Below are 23,092 nucleotides of genomic sequence, written 5' to 3' on the forward strand. Positions count from 1 at the left end.
TAAATTTATTAAACTTTCAGTCTTCCTGCAACAGTGGGGTGCAATCTGGCTTTTACTATAATTCATTAATTACTCCAAGTTGCATGAAGATGTCAGCACATTTGTTTCCTCGACAGAGTTTTCAAAGGTTTCACTTCCTATCCATAAAATACAAACAGCTTATTACAACTGTTTGTACACAAAACCAGAAATTATTTCCAAGAGATATGTCCAGTTTCTACTGAAAACTTCCTTATTCTGAAAATCATGCAACAGCTGCAGAAACAAAAACACCTCAGATTGCATGCAAAAATACTGCACAGTATGTGACTGAAGATTTGTGTCCAGGAAGTGAATATCACCTAAAAATGGAACCACATTCTGCAAAGCTAATTCTATGAGTACAGAAAAATGTCAATTTTTTTTTTTAATCATGGGAAAGAAATTAGAGAGAAAACCCCATGGTCCTGAACTGAACTGAGGTTTGGTCAGTTTTGAATCACACATAATGCATCCACTTGCCAGGCATCACTCTTCACTCTTTATCCACTAAAAGCCAACATAAAACAAACAGAAGAACAACTGTATTTAAAAGCAAAGTTACATGTTACCTTTGAGTCTAGTAAATAGTTGTAAGGCATAAAAATAATGTCTGCTTGCTGCTTCAGGCTCCGAGAGAGATAATAAGGACAAGCTCTGTTTAAAAAAAGAAAGCAGTACAGACTATAATGCTTGCAGAAATATTAAGAGGGTATTCAACATTCATGCACTTTGATACACAAATGGATTAATAAAAGTGAATAGAGAAACAATTTTCATTATTTTCACAAGTCAGGGGGAGGAAGGTCAGAGGGGACCACTCACCTGTGCTTGTTTCCATTTTTAACCAAGTCTTCAATATCCATGATTGATTCAATCACTTCTTTCTCTGTACTCTTTTCTGTAAAAGATGACATTAAAATGACACCAGCTTAGGTGGAGGCATCACACAAAGATTTGTTGTTATCCTGATCATCAAACTCACCCACTAATATTTCACTCTTGAAAGACAGTAACAGAGAAAAACACAGGTGGATTTTGCCAACTCTTCCAAACCTCTCCACCTGCCTAGCAAATCCCTCCCTCTCCAAAAACCAGGGCTTTGCTTCCAGGGGAAGTGAAGGTGAGCCACACTCACCTTCCACATTGTTATAGAAATGACAAGCACGAGCCATCACTTTCATTCTGCACATGTAGATCTGTAAAACAAAGCCTATTTCAGCCCAGAGTAGAACAGCCTGTCAGGAACTGAAAGCAGGTTAAGAAGTGAAATCAGGTCTAACCCAGCTAATGAATTAATGCTAATCAAAGTTCTTCAGCTTTAAAACCACATGCCCTGCTCACCTTGCAAGTTAGGCTCTTTTTTTGCAGCTCAGAATACTCACATGCTTAGAGAAAAATGTGTTATATTTTACCATTAATACTTTTCAAAACAGTAATCTTTGATATTGAAAAAATAACAGCTAAATCAATAGCTGAAGCAATGTTTTGAAATTATTATTGCTCTTGACAAACTCATAAATAGCAGATCAGAAACTACAAATTATTAACTGTCATGTTCTACAGATTTTTCTTTGGATAGAAAATGTCACCAGAGACTCAGAATTACATTTTGCACTCACATAACTGGAAACCAAACATTCCTAAAAACACATTCAGAACTACTGTAAATGCAGCCTCTTGTAGCTAAACAATGTCAGGGTGAAGAATGGCACAGAAATGACACAAAAGCCTCCACGTTCTCCCTGAACATCCTCTCCAGGCTCTGGTCTCACCTGCATGTGGTTGCTCTCCTGTCGCTTCACTTCAGGATTGATGCAGAGCTGCTCCCTGGACCCCAGCACACAAACCTTTGGCCTGGATACACAAAACTGACATTAAAAATAAGGCAAAGAAGAACAGAGTTGTACATGCTTAGATTCAATATCTCAAAAGTGGAAGATTCAGGAGAAGCAGATGAGCCCAAAGCAAGGGTCAGAGCCAGAACAAGTCAATTATTCTGTCTGTAACTGCTGTGTGTGTTACTGGACGTGGAGGCTCTGCATCTCTGCTGGCAGCAGTGGGTGTTAATAAGCAGCAGCAGCTCACAGCAAGAAGTCACAAGCAGCAATTTACACCATCCACCACAAAATCTGGGTTCTGTTATGACAGCTCAGCCCAGGCAGCTAGGGCCTGTCATCCATTACAAGCTTTTCCCAGCTGGTTGTGATGTTCAGAGCAAGGTTAGGACAGAATTGGTTCACTACAAACATTCACCATGGTTTGGGCTTTTTTGCTTATTACAAGGTTTTGTCTTTCCAAGAACTACATAAACAAATGACTGTGCCTGTCCAAAGAGTTTGGCCACACACTGGCATGAGAACAGCTGAAAACTGTGACAGGCACTGGTATAACAGAACTACAAAGTTCTTAGTAGATTTACATCAGCCTAAGGAGCTCAACTTGGTAATGGCTTCTCACTGCCTTAAAAATGCCCCCAGAAAAATACAAATAGGGGAAATTTATAAACGTAATTTAATAAATTAATGTGTCAAATAAAAAACCAAAACCAGACTAAATGCTGAAGATTCTATGACTGAAGGAGAGAAGCTGTGAAGTATTAAAATAAACCAAGCCCATCAACAAAGAAAACCAGGCTCTAAACAGGCACATTAAAGGAACTACATTTCTCTAGATATCATCTTTTATGCATTCATCCACAGAAGTTCAAACAATAACTACACCAGAGGGGTTTCTCTACCTTTTCTTTGAATAAGGACACTACCCTAAATCATACTCACCTGTACACTGTGTTCTTTAGCTCATTAATGACCTGTGTAAGCTGGGAGTGAGTCCTGGAGGCATAAATTATTTTTGGAATGTCAGTGTAATAAGCTGCCAAATAGAAGAGAAAAAAAAAAAGCAGAAAGACATTATAAGCATAGAAAGGAGAACTAGGGATATTCTTAGCCTCCTTCTCCAGCTGGTACTATGGTAACAGTTTGGCTTGTAGAGACAGCAGGAAATGCTGTCATCCAACTATTCACATACATAAAATGAGCTAAATGATTTTTCCAAGAACTAAATGAGCTCCAAGAAAAATTCAAACTACATAAAGCACCTTGAAAATGTATAAAATGGTGAAACTGTGCTCCATCTGCTCAACAACAGCTCTATAACTTTTATAATTGTATATTTATTATAAAAGACATAAAAGGACGTGTTGACTACCATCCCTGAGTGCAGAGGTGGTGGTACTCACTTGGGACATCTCCATCTGTGGCAGCAGTGCCCCAGGAGGACACAGGTCTGTCAGGGAAGAGCTCCACCCCATTCATGCGCTGCGCGATTTTCCGGGCTGAGATGGTGTCCTTGAAGTGCTCCCTCCAGGCCAGGGTGGAACACAGCAGGCACAGGGTCTTCCCTGTGCCTGTGGGGCTCTCCAAAATGCCATTCACCTTCTTTGGTGGAGAGAAAGAAGAGAGGGATTTAGGAGTTCAGCAGGACAGGTCTTGGTGCAGCTCTGTGTGTCCTCTGCCAAGGAGCAAGCGCCAGCTGGCAGCCCCACCAAGGAACTCCCACACACGAGGTTCATCAACCTGTAGGACACTTTAATTAGCTTAATGAGGCTTAATCAAAAACCCAGAACCAGCCATCACATTTATTTAGCACAATAATTCCATTCTCCACTCTTAGAGCCATTGGAGTGTGTCACATTTCAGGATAAAATACATGAAAATGTGAGAAGTTACTGAAAAACCAGCCCAGAAAGTTAAAGTTCCCAGTTAACAGAGTGATGGTTTCCCTTAGGATTAAGGTTTTATTCCATGCCAGTTTAGGCACAGAACTTTGTCAGCACTTGGAACACCTTGACCTACAGGATGTCACAATTTTTAAGTGTGTGGCAATACTAAAAATTGGAAAAAAGCAGCAGCTGAGCTCAAGGGTATGAGAGGAATTTATATCACAATACTGAGAGGAGGCACCAAGCAGGTACTGTGATCCAGAGCTTATGGTGGAAAGCCAAAGTTTCCACAATAAGCTTGTTTAGTCCCTCAGAACAATCCTTTGGTTCCCACAAAGATGTGTCCAGGAAAAAAAGGTAATTACTGTGAAAAAACCCATTTTATTATTTTGACATTCATTCAGTAAAATTCTCCTCTCGCACAGCAAATGGAAAATTATACAAATAGTCCAGATATTAACAAGACAAGGTAAAATCCCTCCTGTGAGGAAAGGCTGACACAACTGGGATTGTTCAGCCTGGAGAACAGAAGACTCCAAGGTGACCTAACTGAGGCCTTCCAGTTTTTGAAGGGGACTACAAGAAACATGGAAAGGGATTTTTTACAAGGACCTGTAGTAACAGGACAAGGAAGAACGGATTCCTACTGACAGAGAGTAGGTTTATATTGGAGAATAGGGAGAAATTGTTCCCTGTAAGGTGGAGAGGCCCTGGCACAGGGTGCCCAGAGAAGCTGTGGCTGCTCCATCCCTGGAAGTGTCCAAGGCCAGGTTGGATGGGGCTTGGAGCAGCCTGGGATAGTGGAAGGTTACCTGCCCATGGCAGGGGGTGGAATAAGGTGAGCTTTAATGCCCCTTTCAACCCAAACCATTCATGATTCTGCAGTCAGACCCAGCCAGCCAAGGACAGACTGCATGAACACAAACAGCCTTTCTTCCTTTTCCCAATTTAGGCAGGAACAGCCCATCTATATTTCTACTGACTGCCACCTGCCAGCCACGATTTTCATTACCACAGAGTAAAATAAAAACACAAGTAAAAGGTCAGAGAAGATTTGGAAAGGCAGCATACAAAGCACATAAAGAAAACTTCAATTATGACAACCTCTTCTTAGAGAAACCATTTAGTATAGTTAGAAATGACATTCACTCACCTTTTGCAGGCATTCCAGCACCTTGGCCATGTAGGCTTCCTGGCATGGGTAGGGCTGGAAGGGGAAATCCACTGTGATCCCATTCAGAGTGATCCTGGGCATGGCTCCTTCCCTGAGGTGCCTGTAAGGAATAGCAGACCATGCTGACCCTGCTGTGGTGGTGATATCGTGCCAGGATAAGGCTGAAAGAGACCTGGAAGTTCACCTCATTCGACCCCATTCCACTATGCCAGGCTGCTCCAAGCCCCATCCAACCTGGCCTTGGACACTCCCATGGATCCAGGGACAGCCACAGCTTCTCTGGGCACCCTGCGCCAGCGCTGTCACCATCCTCAGAGGGAAGAACTTCTTCCCAGTATCACACTCAGTCAGGCTGCAGCGTTCCCCTGGGTCCAGCCATGCCAGGCCCGTGTAAACAGCCTCCTTCCACCTCTCCTGTTGGCCCCTGCGGGCACGGGAAGGAGCAATTGGGTCACAGCGTTCCGGGCCGGGCCGGTACCAGCGGCTCCGCAGGAGGGTCACGGGCACTCAGCATCCCCTCCCGGTCCCCTGCTCCCCGGGGCTGCACCGCCCGCTCCGGCCCCTGTTCCTGCGGTCCAGAGCTTATGGTGGAAAGCCAGATCCCTGTGATCTAGGGCTCCCATGTCCCGTGTCCCTGTATTGCTCTGTCCCCGTGTCCCCTCAGTCCTGCGGTCCCTGATCTCTGTGCTCCAGGACTCCCATGTCCCCATATTGTTGTGTTGCCGTGTCCCCGTATTTCTCTGTCCCTGTGTCCCCGTGTCTCCGCCTTCCCGGCGGTCCCAGATCCCTGTTCTCTGGGAATCCCGCGCCCCCGTGTCCCCATATTGCTGTGTCCCCGTACTCCCGTGTCCTCACATTGCTGTGTCCCCATACTGCTGTGTCCCCATACCGCTGTGTCGCCGTACCGCTGTGTCGCCGTACCGCTGTGTCGCCGTACCGCTGTGTCGCCGTACCGCCGTACCCCCGTGTCCCCCTACCCCCATGTCTCCACACCGCTGTGTCCCCGTACTCCCCTGTCCCCGTGTCCCGGCGCTCCCTCACCTCCCGCTGCTCCTTTCGGAATCCCCGCGCCGCTGTCACGTGCCACAGCCCCGCGATCCATGCGTCACTTCCTGCGCGCGCTCTCGCGAGAGCGGCGGCGTTGCCCCGGTAACGGGCCGGGAAGGCGGCGGCCATGGCGGGCCCGGGCCGAGGCATCCCACTGGAGCCCGGGCCGGGGTGTCGGGGAGCGAGCGGGGCTGGTGGCGGCTCATGAGGGGCCCCGGGCAGGAGCAGCGCAAGCCCGGTGGGGTTTGAGCGCTGCCAGGTGTGAGGGAAGCCGGTTCCGTTCCCCAGACAGGCCCTGTGGTTCAGCCGGACGGTTCCGCAGCCGCTTCCCCCGGGGCGGAGGCCGAGCTTGGGCCCCGGAGAGGCGGGATGTGGCTGTTCGCTCGCCAAAAGCTGCATTTCCAAAGCCTCGCAGCCCTGTAGGGTCCCCCGCGGCAGGGCCCCCCGGGAGTGGCGTTTGTCCCCGTTTGCAGGGCTCAGGACGTGCGACAAGCGCTGCCCTCGGGCACAGTTCGTGTCCCGGGCCCCGCTGCGCTCTGTGCCGGCCTCTGCTCCCCGTGGGCGGCGCTGCTCGCTGGAGAGGGCAGAACGCAGCGGGGTTCTTTGTGAAACCCTCGGCGTTTGAGGTGGGAGGGCTCTGTGGCTTTGTGCTGAGCTCCTGCCATAGGAACGGTAATGAATTCTGACGGGTCTCTTTTGTTAGGGGTGAATGTGCCGCGCCTTTGTTCCCGGCTTTTCTGCAGCGCGGTGCTCCCACCCTTCAGTCCCCCGCCAGTGCATCCAGGCACATCCAGGACCGGCTTTGGCATTCCAGGTGCTCAGGCCCTGTGACTCTGGTGAACTCTAAAATAATGGATTATCCACTTTTGTAAGAATTTGCTTTCAATAAATGCATAAGCATGGCTTACTTGTGTCCCCGAATTTTGTAAAACTGTGTTTTATGCAGCTAGATGAGAGAGAAGGCCGGAAGAAAATACTTTGTACTCATCTCTGTGGTTTATTGCTGTGTCTCATGCTGTCACTGCATAGATGTAGAACAGGATGTGGCTTCTTTTATTGTAGCTTTAAAATGCTTTACTCCTGGCCAGCTGCACAGCTTGTTTGTGTGCAGAACAGTTCTGATGTTAAAAGGTGCAAACCTTAAACTATGTAAGTTGAGCTTTGTGTGGTCTGTTCCGTTCCCAAACTCGTGGCACCTCCTGTGTCATGGTGTCAGGTCAGGGGAGCTCATGGGTGTTACTCTTTTGGTGGCCAGCCTTTAAATTCCTGGAGCTGAACTTCCCTGGATCATAAACTGTCTTTAATTGCAGAGAATGAGCAGGAGAACACTGAGTTATTGCCGTGGAACTTTGTGTTCTCCACACAAAATTTAACAGCTGTTTTTGCTCATGTTTCTGACTGCAAACTCTTTAATATGATACCAGTCACGCATGATGAAGCTGCAAATGAAATTACATTGTAAAGATGGTGAAATGAGAGTGTGAGATAACTTTAAGGAAGAAAAAATAAATTTAAAACTCCTCGTAAATACATGGAATACTCTGTTGTTGTTATTTCCTGTAAATACATCTTTCCCACATGGAAGAACAGTATCAATAGTGTACCAAAGGAGATTATTGTTCCTTATTTCAGTGCTGCTGCTAGAAGCAGTGTCACCTGCAGGGAGAGGGGAGCCGGGAGGTGCCCAGCCCAGGCAGGAGCGGACTGTGACTCAGCAGGTGCCCAGCAGCAGCCGTGAGTCAGCACCCGCAGCTCCCGGAGCTGCTCCTCTGCACCAGTGACCTCACCTGACCAGGGCTGCAGGCTGCCTCCTCTCAAAACACAACACAGGAAATGCATTGTAAGCTTAGAGAGAAAAATACATTCCTTGTTGTGGAGGTTTAGTGAAGCTGCAGTATCTGTTGGGATAAAGACATGGTAAATAAAGGTGTTGGTCTCACACTGGATTGTCATCTTGGTGTTTGTCTGCCTGGGATAAACCCTGAGTTCTTACAAAGCCAGAGTTTGGAGACGGAGGATTTCAAAACTGAGCAGCACAGAGAGTTGTGTGACAGCCCAGCCAGGAGGAACCAGCCCATCTCCACTTCCCACTCATTCCTGGGTTTTAAGATTTGGATAAAGTATTTTTCATTTTCAAGAAAAAGAAAGACCGTGTACAAAATAAAAACCTTGTGAAAGATGGTCCTTAACCTCTGTGGGGAAGAGGCTGAACCACACTAGCAAGGAGAGCACTGTGCTGTGCAGAAGTGCAAAGTGAATAATGGCCATGTTTGTTCAGAGGCTGCCCAGGCAGGGTCTCTCTTTCCAGATGTGATCCAGATGCTGCCAGAAGAACAGGACCCTTCAGGAATGGGACAAGAGAGCCATGAGGGCCATCTGTGAAACTCCTGTGGTTGGCATGAAGGTTATTTACCCCTTTTCAGATAGAGGAGGATTGAGTTGCCATTTGTTGTCATTCTGAGTCTTTTGTTTGCCCCCCAAATTATTTGATTTCTTTCAATCCTGATAGTCCAAAGCCATTCACTCCATTTACTGCTGGGAAATAACAACACATCTTTCCACCTTGACCCTCCAAATCATTTGCTCCCCTTTTCTCACACAGTGTATTCCAGTGGGACACACGGCCATGGCACCTTTAAATCATTTCACATCCCTTCCTCAATAAAAGGAATAAAATGTGTGCTGGATTGATGCCAAAATATCCAGAATGTTGCAGGAGGTAGCCAGACCCTCTTGGGACTGCTGGGAATATCAAAGGCAGAGGTCATCCTGAGCAGAAGGGGGAAATCTCTGCCCTGGTGCAGGTGCCTGGCATGGCTGCCTTCCTCTGATCATGGCAAAGGTGGTTTTGAAACACAAGATAACCTGTCAAATCCTGGAGATCCAATCCAAGGAGAAAGCAGAGAGACTTGGAACTACAAAACAAGGCTTGGACAGAACAGGGAGCAGTTAAAAGTCATTTAAAAAAAACTTGCAAACAAATTTTGAAAATGTGTGGATGGTGTTCATTTTATTGAGTTAGACATTTTCTCTATTTTTCTTCTATGACAGTGTTATGACACTGGGAGACTGGGGAAAAATTAGGAAAGTAGAAAAATCTCTGGTCTTTCTAAGTGAATTTACTGTGGTTTCTACCCCTGAGCAAGCCAGAGCACTGGCAGGTATTCCAACAACCTGTGGTTCTCTGCAGCAGCTGGAATTGTTTGGGAGTGTCTGCATTGCAGCGTGCCAGGGGATGTGTGGGTTTGGGAGGATTCCTTGCTCCCAAGTGTGTGTGTGTGCTCTAAAAGCACAGAAGCATTGGCCCCTGGCAGTACCCAAAAATGGAAATTATAGAAATTATAGAAAACAGACAGAAAATTATAAGAAAAGAGGTCCTGATGCCTAGGGACGGGGAGAAACCCAGAGAATCTCACTGAAATCAAAAGGCTCCATTCTGCTCTTTCTCCTCTACTTTTACAGCAGTTTCCACCTCAAACTGCAGCTCCTTTAGTGCCTCAGTGCTGGTGCAAAAAAAAAAGAACTAATCCCATGCCTAAAAACCTGCTGGGATCCCTCCTCCCTTTGCTGTTTGCCTAAAGCTGCTGCAAGGTTTGGGGTTTGGGTTTCACACCTCAGCCCAGTCAAGCCAGACCCCCGACCCGGCCCTGCAGGTGAGGGTTAAAAAAAAAAAAGAAAAAAAAAAAAAAGAAAGAAAAATAAACAATTATTTTGCTTAATTCTGCTTTCAGCAAGGGAAAAAGCAGTTTAGCCCATCTCGAGCAGACAAGAAAGGGAGGAACAGGAGGAAAAAATCCTCTTTTGCCAGCGCCCGGCTGGGTGTGTCTCACCCCCCCCCCCGCCGTGGGGCTGCGTCCCTGGCAGGCAGGCTTGCCTGGGAGGGATCTGCCGTCAAAGCCACCCAGGAAAGGAGGCCTGATACGCTCATTAATATTCTGAACTAGTGACCCTGCTTTTTCTTTCCGCCCCTCGCCTTTCTGTGGGCGCTCCAGCCTCTCCCCGCCGCGGATGGCTGCAGCCCCCTCCAGCTGAGTCAGTCCTGCCTCCCGCAGCATTGCAGCACCTCCGCAGCTCCTGCGCTCCCGCCGCTCCTGCAGCACCGCTCTGCTCCCGCCGCAGCATGGCCAGCACCGTCTCAGGTAGGACAGGCGCCTTCTCGGGGCTTGACATCAACGCGCTTCTAAAATCATCGAGTTTTATATGGTTTTTTATCATTATTCTGAAGGTTTGGATTGGTTTTTTGGGGTTTTTTTTCCCCCCCCCCCGTGGGTTTCGGGGGAGTTCTGTGCTGAGGAGGCAGCTGGTATGGCAGCATTGTTCCCCTTCCTCCCCCATACACACACCCCTCTGATGCAAGATAGCAGGTGGGCTTTTTATTTTAATATGAATACACGTGTGATAAACTTGCCAATTTAAAGTATTGCTGCCATTTCATTGTGCCATTAGAAGATGCTGCTACGTGCCAATTAAATATTATTTTTGTAACGTCGTAGAGCTTTTTTTCCCCCTAAGAAAAAAAATTGCACACGGTGCAGCTGGATGTAAGGAAATCAGAAATTACATTTTGTTTTGGGAAGATCATGCATTGCCTAATTGGGTAATGCCCTAAAAAATCCTCCAAAGCCAACTAGAAGAACCTAGATGGGTTTTTGTGTATTCTCCGGGCTTCCCAGCCCCAGATTTCTTGCACAGCTCACATTTCTTGGTTCGAAGATGCTACAGGGGAGCGGTCCTCTGATGGCGTTGCGTGAAATGAGATGCTGCAAGGGAAGCCCTTCCTCCCTCCTGCAGCAGTGCCTGCTCGGGTCTGCCTTCAGGATGGCAGCCCAAGGATGCTGTGCTGCTTCGGTCCACCTTCCTACAGACCCATCTTGCCCCCTTTGACTGGGAAAGAGAAATTCAAGTGGCTGAAACTGGGAGTGTGGGTGAAGGAGAAGCTTGAAATTGTACCATGAACAGTGGGTGGGTTTAGAGGGTCTTTTTCTTTTAGAAAACCGATTTTTTTTTTCTTGGAATGACTCTGAATTCTGCAGCCTGCAAAGAGGGGCTTGGGAGGGGGGAGTGAGATGCTGGAGGGCTGAGCAGGAGTGACAGACAAAAAGGAAGAGCAGGCAGTGCTTTGTGCCCCCCAGGCAGGGAACCAGCCCGCAGGAAACCAGGCAACACTTCTTGCTTCTTTCCCTGCCCTTTGCCGAGGTTTCCTGCCGTGCATTTTCTATTCCTTGCTCCTTTTAAAAGACCAGGAGATGCAGGGGGAAAGAAGGACAGAGGGATGGAGGGGTGTGTATGTGGGGGGAGTATAAGGGCGCAGCTGATCCTGAGTGGGCTTTGCATGCAATTAAAGACATAAAACAGCTCTGTAAAAACGTGTTTATGATAGAAAACCTCCAGCTATTGTACATATTCCTGCGAGGATCCCTGTCTCGATGAGCGTCTGCAGCAGTGCACTCCTGGGAGGTGCCACCCATCTCCTGCCTTGCCTGCCGAGCAGGGTTGGACCTGGTTTGCACAGCGGGGGTGGCAGGCAGGGCTCTGGCTTACCAGCCCTCTAAACCAAGGTTGCACCGAACTTGAGATGGACGAGGTGGTGGATGAGACACACGTAGGCAGAATATGCGATTTCCAGTTGGTGCATTCTCACCCTCCCAGCCCACTGCATGCCCACAGCACATCTCCTTCTCTCAAAGATGCAGTTTTACTGTAAAGAGACTTAAGATCATGAAGAAGCGTGAAATGGGGCTTTCTTGTGGCTCAGATCAAGCAGAGAAGCAATTTCAAGGAGTAGAAAGAGTGCTGTGGCAGGAAGGAAGAGAATAGGGCGCTGTGTGCCAAGGGAGGGTCGGGGCTGAGCCTCGCCCAGCTGCCTTTGCAGGAGCAGCTCCCCATCTCCCCATCGCCCACAGCTCGCACAGCAGCAATGGAGGGCAGCCTGGAAAAGCAGGAGAAAAAGAACTATGAATCCTTCAATTAACGAATGAGTCTTGTTTGCTTTCTTCATTATTCCTTCTTTATTCCCAGTTCCATGCGGAGGGCAGGGCAGCTGCAGTCTGCGGCTGCTGCCCGGAGGCTTTTTAACCCCCTCGGGAAGATCCGCTCGGTTTGTTTAAACAAACAACCAAACCCTGGGCATCAGAAGGAGCAGGGCTGCCCTCTCTGTTTCCCCCCTGTGCCCTGGGGCGGTTTTTCGCGGCCCCGGGGCTGTTTCGGGGCGGGATGGGCGGCACATGCTCAGTGCCCGCGGGGCTGCGGTGCCGGCCCCGCTCCGGGCAGGGCAGAGCCCCCGCGCCTCCTCCCGCAGCATCCGCACGGGGCTTTGTGCCTTTGTGCACCTCGGAGCGGCCCGCCCGGCTCCCCGGGGCTGCGGGACTCCCCGCAAGGCTGGGTGAATAAAGGGAAGTGAGATTCTGAAATGATGCAGAAGGTGACATCCCCACAGGCTGTCTCCGGCATTGGCGTGTCTGGGGAGGGTGGAGCCAGGAGGAAACGCCAGGCTGGCGTTCCCGGCCTCATCACTGGGCATGGGAAATGGGCCTTGGCAGAGCACAAGGTTTCCCTGTCCTGCACTGAAATGTGAGAGCTGAGGGACTTCATGTGGCTCTGGGTTATCCCCTGATCCCTTTTCTGGGTGGTGTTGAAGGACACCATGTGGTGTTGCCCTGTCCTGACATTTCTACTGCCCACGCTGGAGAGTCAGAGTCCTTTCTATCCAGCTCTCCATCTCTCTGTGGTCTCAAGAAATAACTATTATATTTTTCTTTGGCTGTTGAAAAAGGCTATATGGCCTTAAAAATTATAGGGAATTCAGTTTCACATGCCAAAAGAGCCTATTATTGTAGGCTTCCCCCCCCCCCCCCACCATTGCACCCAAACAAGGGATCTAAATAGTTAGCAAATACTTGTTCTTTCTAAAATATAAATAATATCTTGTTTAATGGCAACATGTAGACTCAGGGAAGACGCTTCAGATATCTCAAAGGAGCCCTTTCTTGGAATCTGTCATTGTTAGTTCAGATCTGGTGAAGGCACTGTTTTATCAGATGAACACATTTTCCTTCTTTTGAGTAAAAGCTGAGATTTAGTGGTCTGGTGTGGCAACCAGAAGGCTGCAGATAAGCCCATTGTGACAGCAGTGTGGGCAGCAGAGGGGTGAATGAAGCCAGTGATTCTTCATGACAATCCTTGGGGGGACCTGAAACTCATTCAAACTTCTAGACCCCTAAATTAACTGGAAAAACATGCCTGGCTAATCCCTCACAGCTGTCCTACTGACATGGGCTTTACTCCTCCAGATGTGAGTTATGTTTCAAAAATTAAAGTCTCCCCTCCAGAGGGGAGTTAAACCAATGGGCTGTGATTTAGAAAATACAAAAGAACCAAAGGGCAACCAAAAACCATGTGCATGTGCTGTGGCACTTCAGCACCTCCCAAATGGTAAAGAGCTGCTCAGCATATTTCCAAATAATCAGTTTATCCTTTCAAGGTACCTCTACGTGATTACTGTCCTACTAGAGAATCTTATCCCCTCTGAAACTGTTAATACAAATAGTTCCACTATATAATGGGGAAATACAATAATCCTCAGTTAATGGGAATGAAACCAAGATCCAAAGAAGCCAAATGACTGTGGTTACAGAGCACATCATGGCACATCACACACCTGACACATCATGGCACTGGGCTCTGTCCTTGACTGTCTCATGAGCTGCTGCCTCATCAGTCCCCAGCTCTTTCACAGCTCTTTATCTCACCCAAACCTCACCATCCAAACCCGTGTTTGCCTCAAATCCACAAACACTGGGTTAGCTACTTCCATTGGGCTCCTTCCTCTGCTTCATAAAGCAACCCAGGCCATGCTTCCCTACATCCAACAGCAACCCCAGCCAGGGCTCTGCTCCACAGCTTGGGCCCTTCTCTGTTGCTGAGCCCATGCAAGAGGAGATTTCCCTGGATATTTTCTCACATGTTCCAGTGCTGCAGCTCCAGTGATTTGCTGATGCACAGCCCGGGTTGTTGTGACATTAATGAGCTGCCAGTAAAACCTGGGGGGAAGGAGGTGGGTGATTGGAAACCATTCCTGGGCAGTAGTTTAGCAGATGTCTGACAGAAGGCAGAGTAAACCTCACATCTGCCTGCTCTCATGGATGATTCCACATGAGCCCATGGCAACTCCTGGGCCTGGATCTCGTGGTACCATCAGTGTGGGCTACAACTACTGAGCTGGCAAGAAAAAACTCCAAACCCCTCAAAAAACCAAAAAAAAAAACCCACACCAAAAAAAAAACAACAACAAAAAAAACCACCAACCAACCAACCAAAAAAAAAAAAAAAAACCAACAACAAGAAAACCCCCCACAAAACAAACAAAAAAAACCCCAAACAAAACCACATTAGTGTTTTCTGGCTCTGTAAGGTCTGCTGCTGATTTGTTTATAGAAGCTGGGGAGCAGGAAAGTGGAAGTGCATTAGACTGAAGATCTGGCCAGTATTTTTATGATAGGATTCATAGCAGGGGAGAATATCTGGAGCCTGCTGTTCCCTCAAGTCTTGTTGAGGACTCTGGTTGCTTTTGTTGTTTGTGTGGCATTGCAGTCTCTGGAGGTCTGGAGTGCTGGAGGTCTCAGTTCTGTCTCTCTGTACCTTCTGTTTAAGCTTTGACTACATTTATAATTGGCCTGTTCTTCTTTTTGCATGAGATAATATTCATTATGGAAGCAATTCTTACTTCTCCAAAGTTATCTTCGCAAACCAAATTATTTTCTTGTAATAACCTTCCTCTGACCCTGCTATCAGTCAGAGCACATCCACTCTCATCCATTTAAATTTCCCATAAATTAACCTTGCTCTTCCTCTGCTTCATTGTGACTGATGCCATGTCGGTGTTGTGCTGAGATGGCTTCCCTCTATTTTGATGGATGCCATTAAATACCACCCCAAAACCTGGCAGCAGTTTAGCTTTATGTATTTAGTAAATAGAGAACAATTTTTTTTAATGAATAATAGGTTTCAAGCCCCACCATCCAGGCAAATCATGAGCAGGAAAACGAATCCTACTGCTCCTGCACCACGCCATTCCCAGCTGTTCCTCCATCTCTGGCACCAGCAGCACTTGGGGAGCAGCTGGATAATGTCTCCAGGGCTTGGCTTGGAGATAAACACTTTACATGGATCGATGGTGTGCGCAGCAGAGGGGATGTGGAAATGCAGGATGTTCCCTGCAGAGGGAGCACAGGAAAGGAGATGCTGGAGAGAGCTGGGAGCACCCTGGGCCTCCTGGTGCCTTGGTGAAGAATCAGGACACCCGGTGAAAAAATGTAATAAAGATTGATTGGCTGATGGGGTGTGGGGTGGGATACAACCAAACCAGAATCAGTGCTGATTGCAAGGCATAAATGTTCATAAGGGTTGAGGAACTGGCTGTACCTTTATGGATTGTAGCTTAATCGCTGCTCAAATTCCTCTAAAGACAACAAAATGTGAGTTCACGTCACTTTAGAGGATGAGACACTGATATATTTTATCTAACTTCTGAAGTTTATTCACTTCTTGGTTTACACAACTCAGTCATTTGCAATGTTTCACCCCAATTCTGATGACAGCAGTGAAATGTCATGACACAGTGATGAAGATCCTACCAGAGTGAATAAATTTGCTGCTGAGGCAAACGAATGAGAATGAATTTTGCTGAATTTCTCCTTCTATTGCAGTGTTTGCCTTAAAAGAGAAGTGAAATGTCAGTAAGTCACACCTCAGTGAACAGCCCTAATCCTCTGCCCACCAGCAATACAGAGTTTTTGCTGCACCTCTGAGACTGAAGCAATGCTTTGGTATCAAGTCCCTGAGGACCTGAGTCAGATTAATTTATACAGAAATGAAATATTTGCTCAGTGCAAGCTGAATTTATTTTTACTAAATTAACAGAAGTAAAAATGCTAATAGATGCTCAAGTGAAAATGAGATGCTCAGCATTCCCTAATTGTCCTTAAAATATGTTCATTCAGCACTAGACCCATCCTTTCTGGGCAGGAACTCCTTGGCAGTATCAGATTCTGACCAGCTACATGTCTTTTCCTGGTTCAAGGGTTTTGTCCACTGGCATAAATATGTCCTCAAAATCTTAAATCTATTGCAAATGGGAGTGCAGATACTTCTAAAGCAAATTCTAGTGCTGAGGTTGGCAATCTTTTACCCCTGAGTTTTATCAGCTGTGATTGAGCCCAAGTCTTGCTACAGGAGATCTCAGGTTGGATCTTCACAGGTTCCTAAAGAGCAACCCAGAGGTTATGGGTATTTATTTTAGAATCAGGGGATGTACCTCTCCTCACAGTTTGCCTTTTCTTGTCTTACCCTGATAAAACAATTACTTGTCACAGGATATGTCATGAGCACCAGGCCACCACTGTGCTGATCCTGTGTCCCACAGGTGTGGGGGACACTGCTGGCTCTGGGGCACAGCTGTGGGGCTTTCAGGGACCCATGCAGCTCTCAGGGCATGCACCAGGGGCTCCTCAGGGTGTGAATGTCATCGAGGGGTGTGTTGTCTGTGATCAGAGAAAGGAACAGAGCTGGGGAAGGGGCTGGAGCACCAGGAGAGGCTGAGGGAGCTGGGGGGGCTCAGCCTGGAGAAAAGGAGGCTCAGGGGGGACCTTCTCACCCTCACAACTCCCCAACAGGAGGGAGCAGCCAGCTGGGGCTCGGCCTCCTGTCCCAATGAACAAGTGACAGGACAAGAGGACATGGCTCAAGTTGTGCCAGGGGAGGCTTAGATTGGACATCAGGAAAATGTTCCACTGGTTGTCAAGCCCTGGCACAGCCTGCCCAGCGTCCCAGTGGAGTCACCATCCCTGGGTGGATTTAAAAGTCGTGCAGATGGACACCTGGGGACATGATTTAGTGGTGGGCTTGGCTGTGCTGGGGGAACACACTTGGACCTGATGATCTTGGGGAGCTTTTCCAATCCCAACAAACCCGTGACCATTCTGTTCTCCTATGATTCTATATTTTCTATTAGATATAGAATTATATAATTCTATAATTCTTCTCTTCATGCCCGGGACCCGCATGGGAGGTGCTGAAGGGACAGCTCCTGCCGGGATCCGGTGCCGGTGCCGGTCCTACGGGACAGCTCCGGCCGGGATCCGGTGCCGGTGCCGGTCCTACGGGACAGCTCCTGCCGGGGTCCGGTGCCGGTGCCGGTCCTACGGGACAGCTCCTGCCGGGGTCCGGTGCCGGTGCCGGTCCTACGGGACAGCTCCGGGCGGGCAGCGCAGCCCCGGCGGCTCCGGGGGTCCCGGGGGTCCCGGTCCGCTGCCCCTTCCCGCTGCTCCCCCGGCAGTGGGGGCTGCTCGGGACCCTCCCCCGCCGCCCCCCGGCCCCGTGCGCCGCTATTGGCATCTGCGGGCTGGTGGGGGAAGGACACGGAGCACAGCCCTGCCGCAGCCCTGTCCCCCTGCTCCTCTTCGTTTCAATTGGCAGAGAGGCACGGTCAGCTTGCTCTGCAGGAGGGAAAGCAGCACAGGGGAGATCCCGATGGAACGGAATGGAATGGAATGGAATGGAATGGAATGGAATGGAATGGAATGGAATGGAGGCAGCTGTGAAATCAGCCCGGCAAAGCTCCCGAAAGGCAGGGAATGCAGCATGGAATCACCTGTACCAGTGCTGCCGCCGTGAAACACAAAGCACTGTGCTCTGTGACAAGTGCTGTCAGACAATTTAATTGAATTAAATGAGGGGGTCGGGGGTGTGGCACATCTGCCTCATGCCTTGGTTTCACCCAGGACCAGACATAATGGTGGAGCAGCGACCTTGTTGACTGGTTTGTTTGTATTAAATGAGGATGTCTAAATGATAATAAATGATAATGTCTCTCATCTATTCCCAGGGATCCTCCTCAGGGCTCTTGGCAGCACATTAGGAGATGCATTAGCTTCCTGCTCCGTGCCACGACTTTGGGCCTCTCAGAGGCTCTCCAGAGGTTTTTTCATTAAGAACAAAATCAAAGATGTCTGGCTGCCACTGCTGGTGTAAACTATTCCTATTTGGTTTACATTTGACAGCAGAACTGGGCAGGAGCTTCAAATCAGAATGGGGAGCAAGCTAAAAAAGTGTTCAGTCAAGATCTGAGCTTCAGGGACGGTGGTTTAGCAAAAGAAGGGTGCTAGTTATGCTGCTGTTCTGTACCTAGGAGGAAAAATCAGTGTAAGCATGAAAATGGCATAGGTTTTTCCCACTCAATTAGCTGTGGGAAGACAGAGGAGAATACCTGAAAGATGTTCCTAAGGGCACGTGATACACAGGATGTTACTTTTTTCAGAATTGTTCTGTGTCTAATTTCTCTTCAGATCACAGAGTTCTGGGGATTTCCCTATCCTGGCCCAGGGGAGGGTCCTGCTCTGAAGGTGGCACTGGAAACTGGGCTGCAGAGTCACCTTGGCTGGAGCATGAAATGGAGCTGAGGACAGAGGGGACAAACCAGGGCCAGAAGCAGCAGGATGTGAGGGGAATCCAGGGGCAGGGCCAGGGCAGGACAGCAGAATGTCTGTGCCTGTGGCAGGGGCAGGAGGAAGGGCAGCACAAGGACGCTCAGGGCAGGTTATCAGGACATGCAGCCATGAAAACACTGTCCCCATGAGCCTGGTGCCACCCAAGGAGCCAGCCCAGGACAGAGCCTCACCAGCAGCACCCAGTGCTGAGCCCCAGCTGCTGACCTGGCTCATAGGAGTGATGCTGTGAGGGTTTCACTGATGTGATAAAGGCCATGACAGCCTGGCAGAGCACCTCACTGGCTTCAACTTCTATTCTGAGGTTCTTTGTCAGCACTGTGCAAACAATTCACTGTCTTTTGCTGAACTCCAAAAATGCAGGTGAAGATTGCCCCAGAAGCAGATTGCTGCAATCTGTGTTGGGGCAGAACTTGGATGCTGTGGTGCATCCTCCAGTCACAGGAGCAAAGAGCAAACTGGAGAGCTCACAGCAGCAGAGGTGGAAAGGACTGAGTGTTTGCTGTCCTTTATAGAAGGACAGGTCACAGACTGTGACTGTTATTGTGGTCACAGACTGTGCCATCCTCTGCCTGTGTGGGCCATGGTGGTGGCAGAATCCACCCACATCCTCCCTCAGCCGCTGCTGCAGGGCAGGAGGTGCCTTGTGAAGTCGGGGTCCAGCTCTTGCCCTGGTTCCAGAGCCCCTGAACAGTTTCATCACCCAAATGCCCCTTTGTTCTCCACATTGCTGACCTCCTCCTGCCTCTTCACCCTCACCTCAGAAATGCTGAATTGGGAAATATTCCCAGCTGGCCAGGGGTTGAGCAATGCTTCCAGGTGTCAGTGGGCATCATTTATCTCAGAGACTGGAAATTCCACTTCCAGAGAAAGGGTGGGGCAACTGTCCAAACATGTTTAACTACACAGGCTGCAGCTCCCAGCTCCTTTGGAGGGAAAACCCTGCACAGAAACTCAACCCCTGGATGTGTTAAATCCCTGCTCTGTGTGTTCCCATAACATTTGCCACACTGGCAGCTAATTTAGGCTGCTCTAGATCAGACACTCCTTGGGGACCTTTTGGCAAGCTATGGCAGCCTGGAAACGTCTCCACAGAGTCTGGTAGCAGCAACTGGGATTTCCTGGCTGCATGGAAAAGCCTCCATAGAGTCTGAGAGCTGCAGATGGGATACTTGCTTAATTTCTCCATGAAAAAGAGATGCTGTTGGCATTAGAATCTCTCTCATGGCTATTTCATATTTTTCAGCCTACAAGGAGAAAATGAAGGAGCTGTCTCTGCTCTCCCTCATCTGCTCCTGTTTCCACACCCAGCCCCATCCCAACACCATCTACCAGTATGGAGGTAGGTAACCTGCTCCCACTCCAGCAGTGTTTGGGTTGTTCTCCCACGGGCAATGTGGGAGCTTGCCAGAGTCAGAGTCTCTCTGCTTCATGCAAGGGTGACACACAAGGTATTAACAGCAATGTGACCTTTCTGTAATTATGCCATGACTTTAAATAAACTGCATTTGCACGGAGGGAATGAAGGTGATCACTAATCAAGAAATTCTGGAGATGAAACAAAATCACCCAGATTGGGACATGGGAAAATCCTAATTCCTGTGTGAGGAGCTTGATGACCTCAGGTCACTCTCCTGAATGGCACAAGTTCAAAGAATCATGGGTTTTTTTCCCCCCACAAAGATATGGAGGTGAAGCAGCTGGATAAGAGGGCATCAGGCCAGAGCTTCGAAGTGATCCTGAAGTCCCCTTCAGATTTATCTCCTGAGAGCCCAATCCTCTCCTCCCCTCCCAAGAAGAAGGATCTGTCCCTGGAGGAGCTGCAGAGGAGGCTGGAGGCTGCAGAGGAGAGGAGGAAGGTAAGGAGATGTCCTGTAGAAGCAGTGATTTTTGTGCTACTAATTGCCCCAAACCCTAAAACTCAGCAAGATTAATCTGAACCAGCCTGGAAGTGTTCTGACACTTGTTATTCCACTGTAAATTGTCAAGTGAGACATAAGAATCATGGAGAGAGGTTCTGCAGTGTAATTTAGGCAGGGAATTCAACTCCATCATCATTATTATGATGTGATCACCGAGACATTTGGGGACATGGGTTAGTGGTGGGCTGGCCAGTGCTGGGGGAACTGTTCTCAATGATCTCAGAGGGCTTTTCCAACCTAGACAATTCTGTGGCAGCAGGGGAAAAGCACCAAAAGTATCCTCCAAGCAAGAAGATTGTGTTATGGGGTGGAGAGGTGCGGAGTGGTTTGAGCAGAGGAGGGAGTCAGGAACCCTCTCTGGGGAGATGAGGGCTGGGAGAGCTTGTCCAGCAGCCTCACCCCATGCCCTGGCAGACCCAGGAGGCGCAGGTGCTGAAGCAGCTGGCGGAGAAGCGGGAGCACGAGCGGGAGGTGCTGCACAAGGCGCTGGAGGAGAACAACAACTTCAGCCGCCTGGCCGAGGAGAAGCTCAACTACAAGATGGAGCTGAGCAGGGAGATCCGTGAGGCACACCTGGCTGCCTTGAGGGAGCGGCTCCGCGAGAAGGCGAGTGGGACCCCGGACAGGGCTGGGGGCTGGGGGGCTGGTCCTTATGGAAAAATTGGGTCTGGTCCCAGGGTGGGGTGATCGATGAGAGGGACAGGGTGTCTCCTTGGTGGTGGTTGCTGAGGAGGAGCTCTGCTCCAGAGCAGCGTGAGCAGGGAGGGTTCTGTCCTTCAAGGGCGGTAGAGAACACAGCCTGGATAATCCTGATAAGGGCAAGTCCAAAGCCACAGTGTCAGGCTCACCATGGGCTGTGTGGCTGAAGGGTTTTGCAGGAAAGAGGAGCCAGGAGCGCGTTCACTGGAGGTTCCATCACCTCCAAGCTCCCTCTTCACTCCTTGCAGGTGTAACCCCCCACCCTCAAGATGTTTTGGATGAGAAACTGGTCTCTTTATTTATATAAATCCTGTGTGCAGGAGGAAAATATTGATCACGAGAGCAGGGCGTGTTAGCCCGGTGTCATTTCTCCCGTCTTTGCAGGAACTGCACGCGGCCGAGGTCCGCAGGAACAAGGAACAGCGGGAGGAGATCTCTGGATAAAGGGCTTTTCTACACATCTAGCACCTGATTCCTGTTAACAAACCAACCAGTCGACCAACCAACCAACACATTTTATTTTGTTTGTCTAGATGCAACATTCGGTTCTCCATCCCCCCTCCCCGGTGTTCGTCCCCCAGCTACACGCTTCTCTCTGCATCCCTAATCGTCAGTGCTTGTGGGGATTCACAGATCATAGGGACCTCTAAGCAGAATAGCAGCTAGTTCACATCAAATAGAGAATCAATCAGTCAATCAGCCAATCAAACAGCTTCTTTGGAGGGTTTTGTCCTTTTTTTAAAAAAAAAAATATTTCTTAAACGGATGTAAAGAGAAAAAACCAAACGAAGATATTAATAAATTCAACCATCAGTGTCACAGAGATACGGATTTCTTATCCGGGGCTTTTCCTCCTCTTGGTGTTTGCTCTGAGCCAAATATCCGTTTCAGAAAAATGGGAAATAAGTGATAATTTCTGTGTGTGAAGCAAAATAGGGAGCAGTCCCTTGTTTGGTAGGAGAGTGGAAGGAGAGGGATGGATGGCTCAGGAGTTGCAGTGTGCAGAACCCTCATCTTTTGGCTGCCTTCAGAGCCAGCCCAGGTAGGCAGTGACCACAGCCCTCATCTTTGGGTCATTTTTGAGAACCTGTATGAAAGCTGAGGGGCTCCACCCAAAGCTTGGTGCCAGGTGCCACATCACAGCAAGTCCCTGTCACGGTGGGCACTGCCTGATGCCCTGGCTGGCCACTGAGCCACCCTCTCCCCAGCTGAGTGGGGACTGAGAGGTCTTGGCTGCTCTGCCTGGGAGAGCTGTGGGTGGTGATTGCATTTCCAGCTCCGTGGGAGCCCTGGAGAGACCCTCAGTCCTCTTGGGCTCCCCAGTGCTCCCACCAGATAGGATTCCACTCTGTTAGGAAAGCAAACCAACAAAGATGGTGCGTGGTTGTGAAATTGCCTTTTAGTGAACAGAAGAATCCTTCCCTCTTTCCAGTGATGGATGTGGCTCTTTGGGGCCATCACAGGGTAGATTGCTGGAGACCAAATCCTGGGGCTCTCTTCTGATCTCCACTGAATTCCCAGCTGGATGTGGAGGAGATCCCTCCATGGCCATGGCTTGATGGGACTCTGCTCCTAAAAGGAAGGGCTACCTTACTCCCAAAGCCCTCCTCCTGCTCTGGGGGGACAATAGGGCTGTTAGAAAGCTCCTGTGCTGTCAGTGACAAAAGAAAATTAGATTTAGGGCAAAGAAGGAAACTGAAGGTTGAATTTCTTATCAGTAGCTAATGATCAGTTTATAGTAGCAGCTGTCTTAGATAAGCATTTGTGTAGAGTGCGGCATCACCGCCAGCATCACCTCATCCATATAGTGACGAGAAATTTTAAAAAGTTTAAAAAAAAATTTAAGAAGTAATTTAAATGAAATGTTTGTGTGTAAGAAATGGTTGAAACTGTAAAATGTCTGTGTCCCACGTTGGTGGGATCTGAGAAGGTATCTGCGAGATATTAACCCTGTCCTACTCTCTGTGGTGCTGAGTGTTTGCTTGGTGTGTAATTCTGACCTGGAGCT

General features: G+C 48.8%; 2 protein-coding genes across 3 annotated transcripts in view; one reads left to right on the plus strand and one right to left on the minus strand.

The window, feature by feature from the left end:
* Positions 1-6,009, minus strand: part of RTEL1 (regulator of telomere elongation helicase 1) — a 43,708-nt gene extending 37,699 nt beyond the window's left edge. The window contains exons 1-8 of the mRNA XM_054274387.1: positions 5,958-6,009; positions 4,896-5,016; positions 3,260-3,458; positions 2,799-2,892; positions 1,794-1,875; positions 1,157-1,217; positions 844-919; positions 591-675 (exon numbers count right to left, since the gene is read on the minus strand). Coding sequence (XP_054130362.1) covers positions 591-675; positions 844-919; positions 1,157-1,217; positions 1,794-1,875; positions 2,799-2,892; positions 3,260-3,458; positions 4,896-4,997 — 699 coding nt within the window. The 5' untranslated portion in view covers positions 4,998-5,016; positions 5,958-6,009. The remainder of the gene's footprint in view (positions 1-590; positions 676-843; positions 920-1,156; positions 1,218-1,793; positions 1,876-2,798; positions 2,893-3,259; positions 3,459-4,895; positions 5,017-5,957) is intronic.
* Positions 6,010-9,822: 3,813 nt separating this feature from the next.
* STMN3 (stathmin 3) lies at positions 9,823-22,033 on the plus strand. Of its 2 annotated transcripts, XM_054274399.1 has the most exons (5): positions 9,823-10,102; positions 19,710-19,805; positions 20,147-20,322; positions 20,800-20,991; positions 21,469-22,033. In XM_054274399.1, the coding sequence occupies exons 1-5, from the start codon at positions 10,084-10,086 to the stop codon at positions 21,526-21,528; spliced, it is 543 nt and encodes a 180-aa protein (XP_054130374.1). In that variant the 5' UTR covers positions 9,823-10,083; the 3' UTR covers positions 21,529-22,033. The 2 variants fall into 2 exon arrangements, with proteins under 2 accessions (XP_054130374.1, XP_054130373.1); XM_054274398.1 differs by lacking the exon at positions 9,823-10,102 and having other exon boundaries at positions 19,688-19,805.
* Positions 22,034-23,092: the final 1,059 nt, after the last annotated feature.

This window comes from Melozone crissalis, unplaced genomic scaffold, assembly GCF_028551555.1.
Source record: "Melozone crissalis strain CALT ecotype California unplaced genomic scaffold, PUWL_Pcris_2 ptg000017l_1, whole genome shotgun sequence".
NCBI classification, from domain to species: domain Eukaryota; kingdom Metazoa; phylum Chordata; class Aves; order Passeriformes; family Passerellidae; genus Melozone; species Melozone crissalis.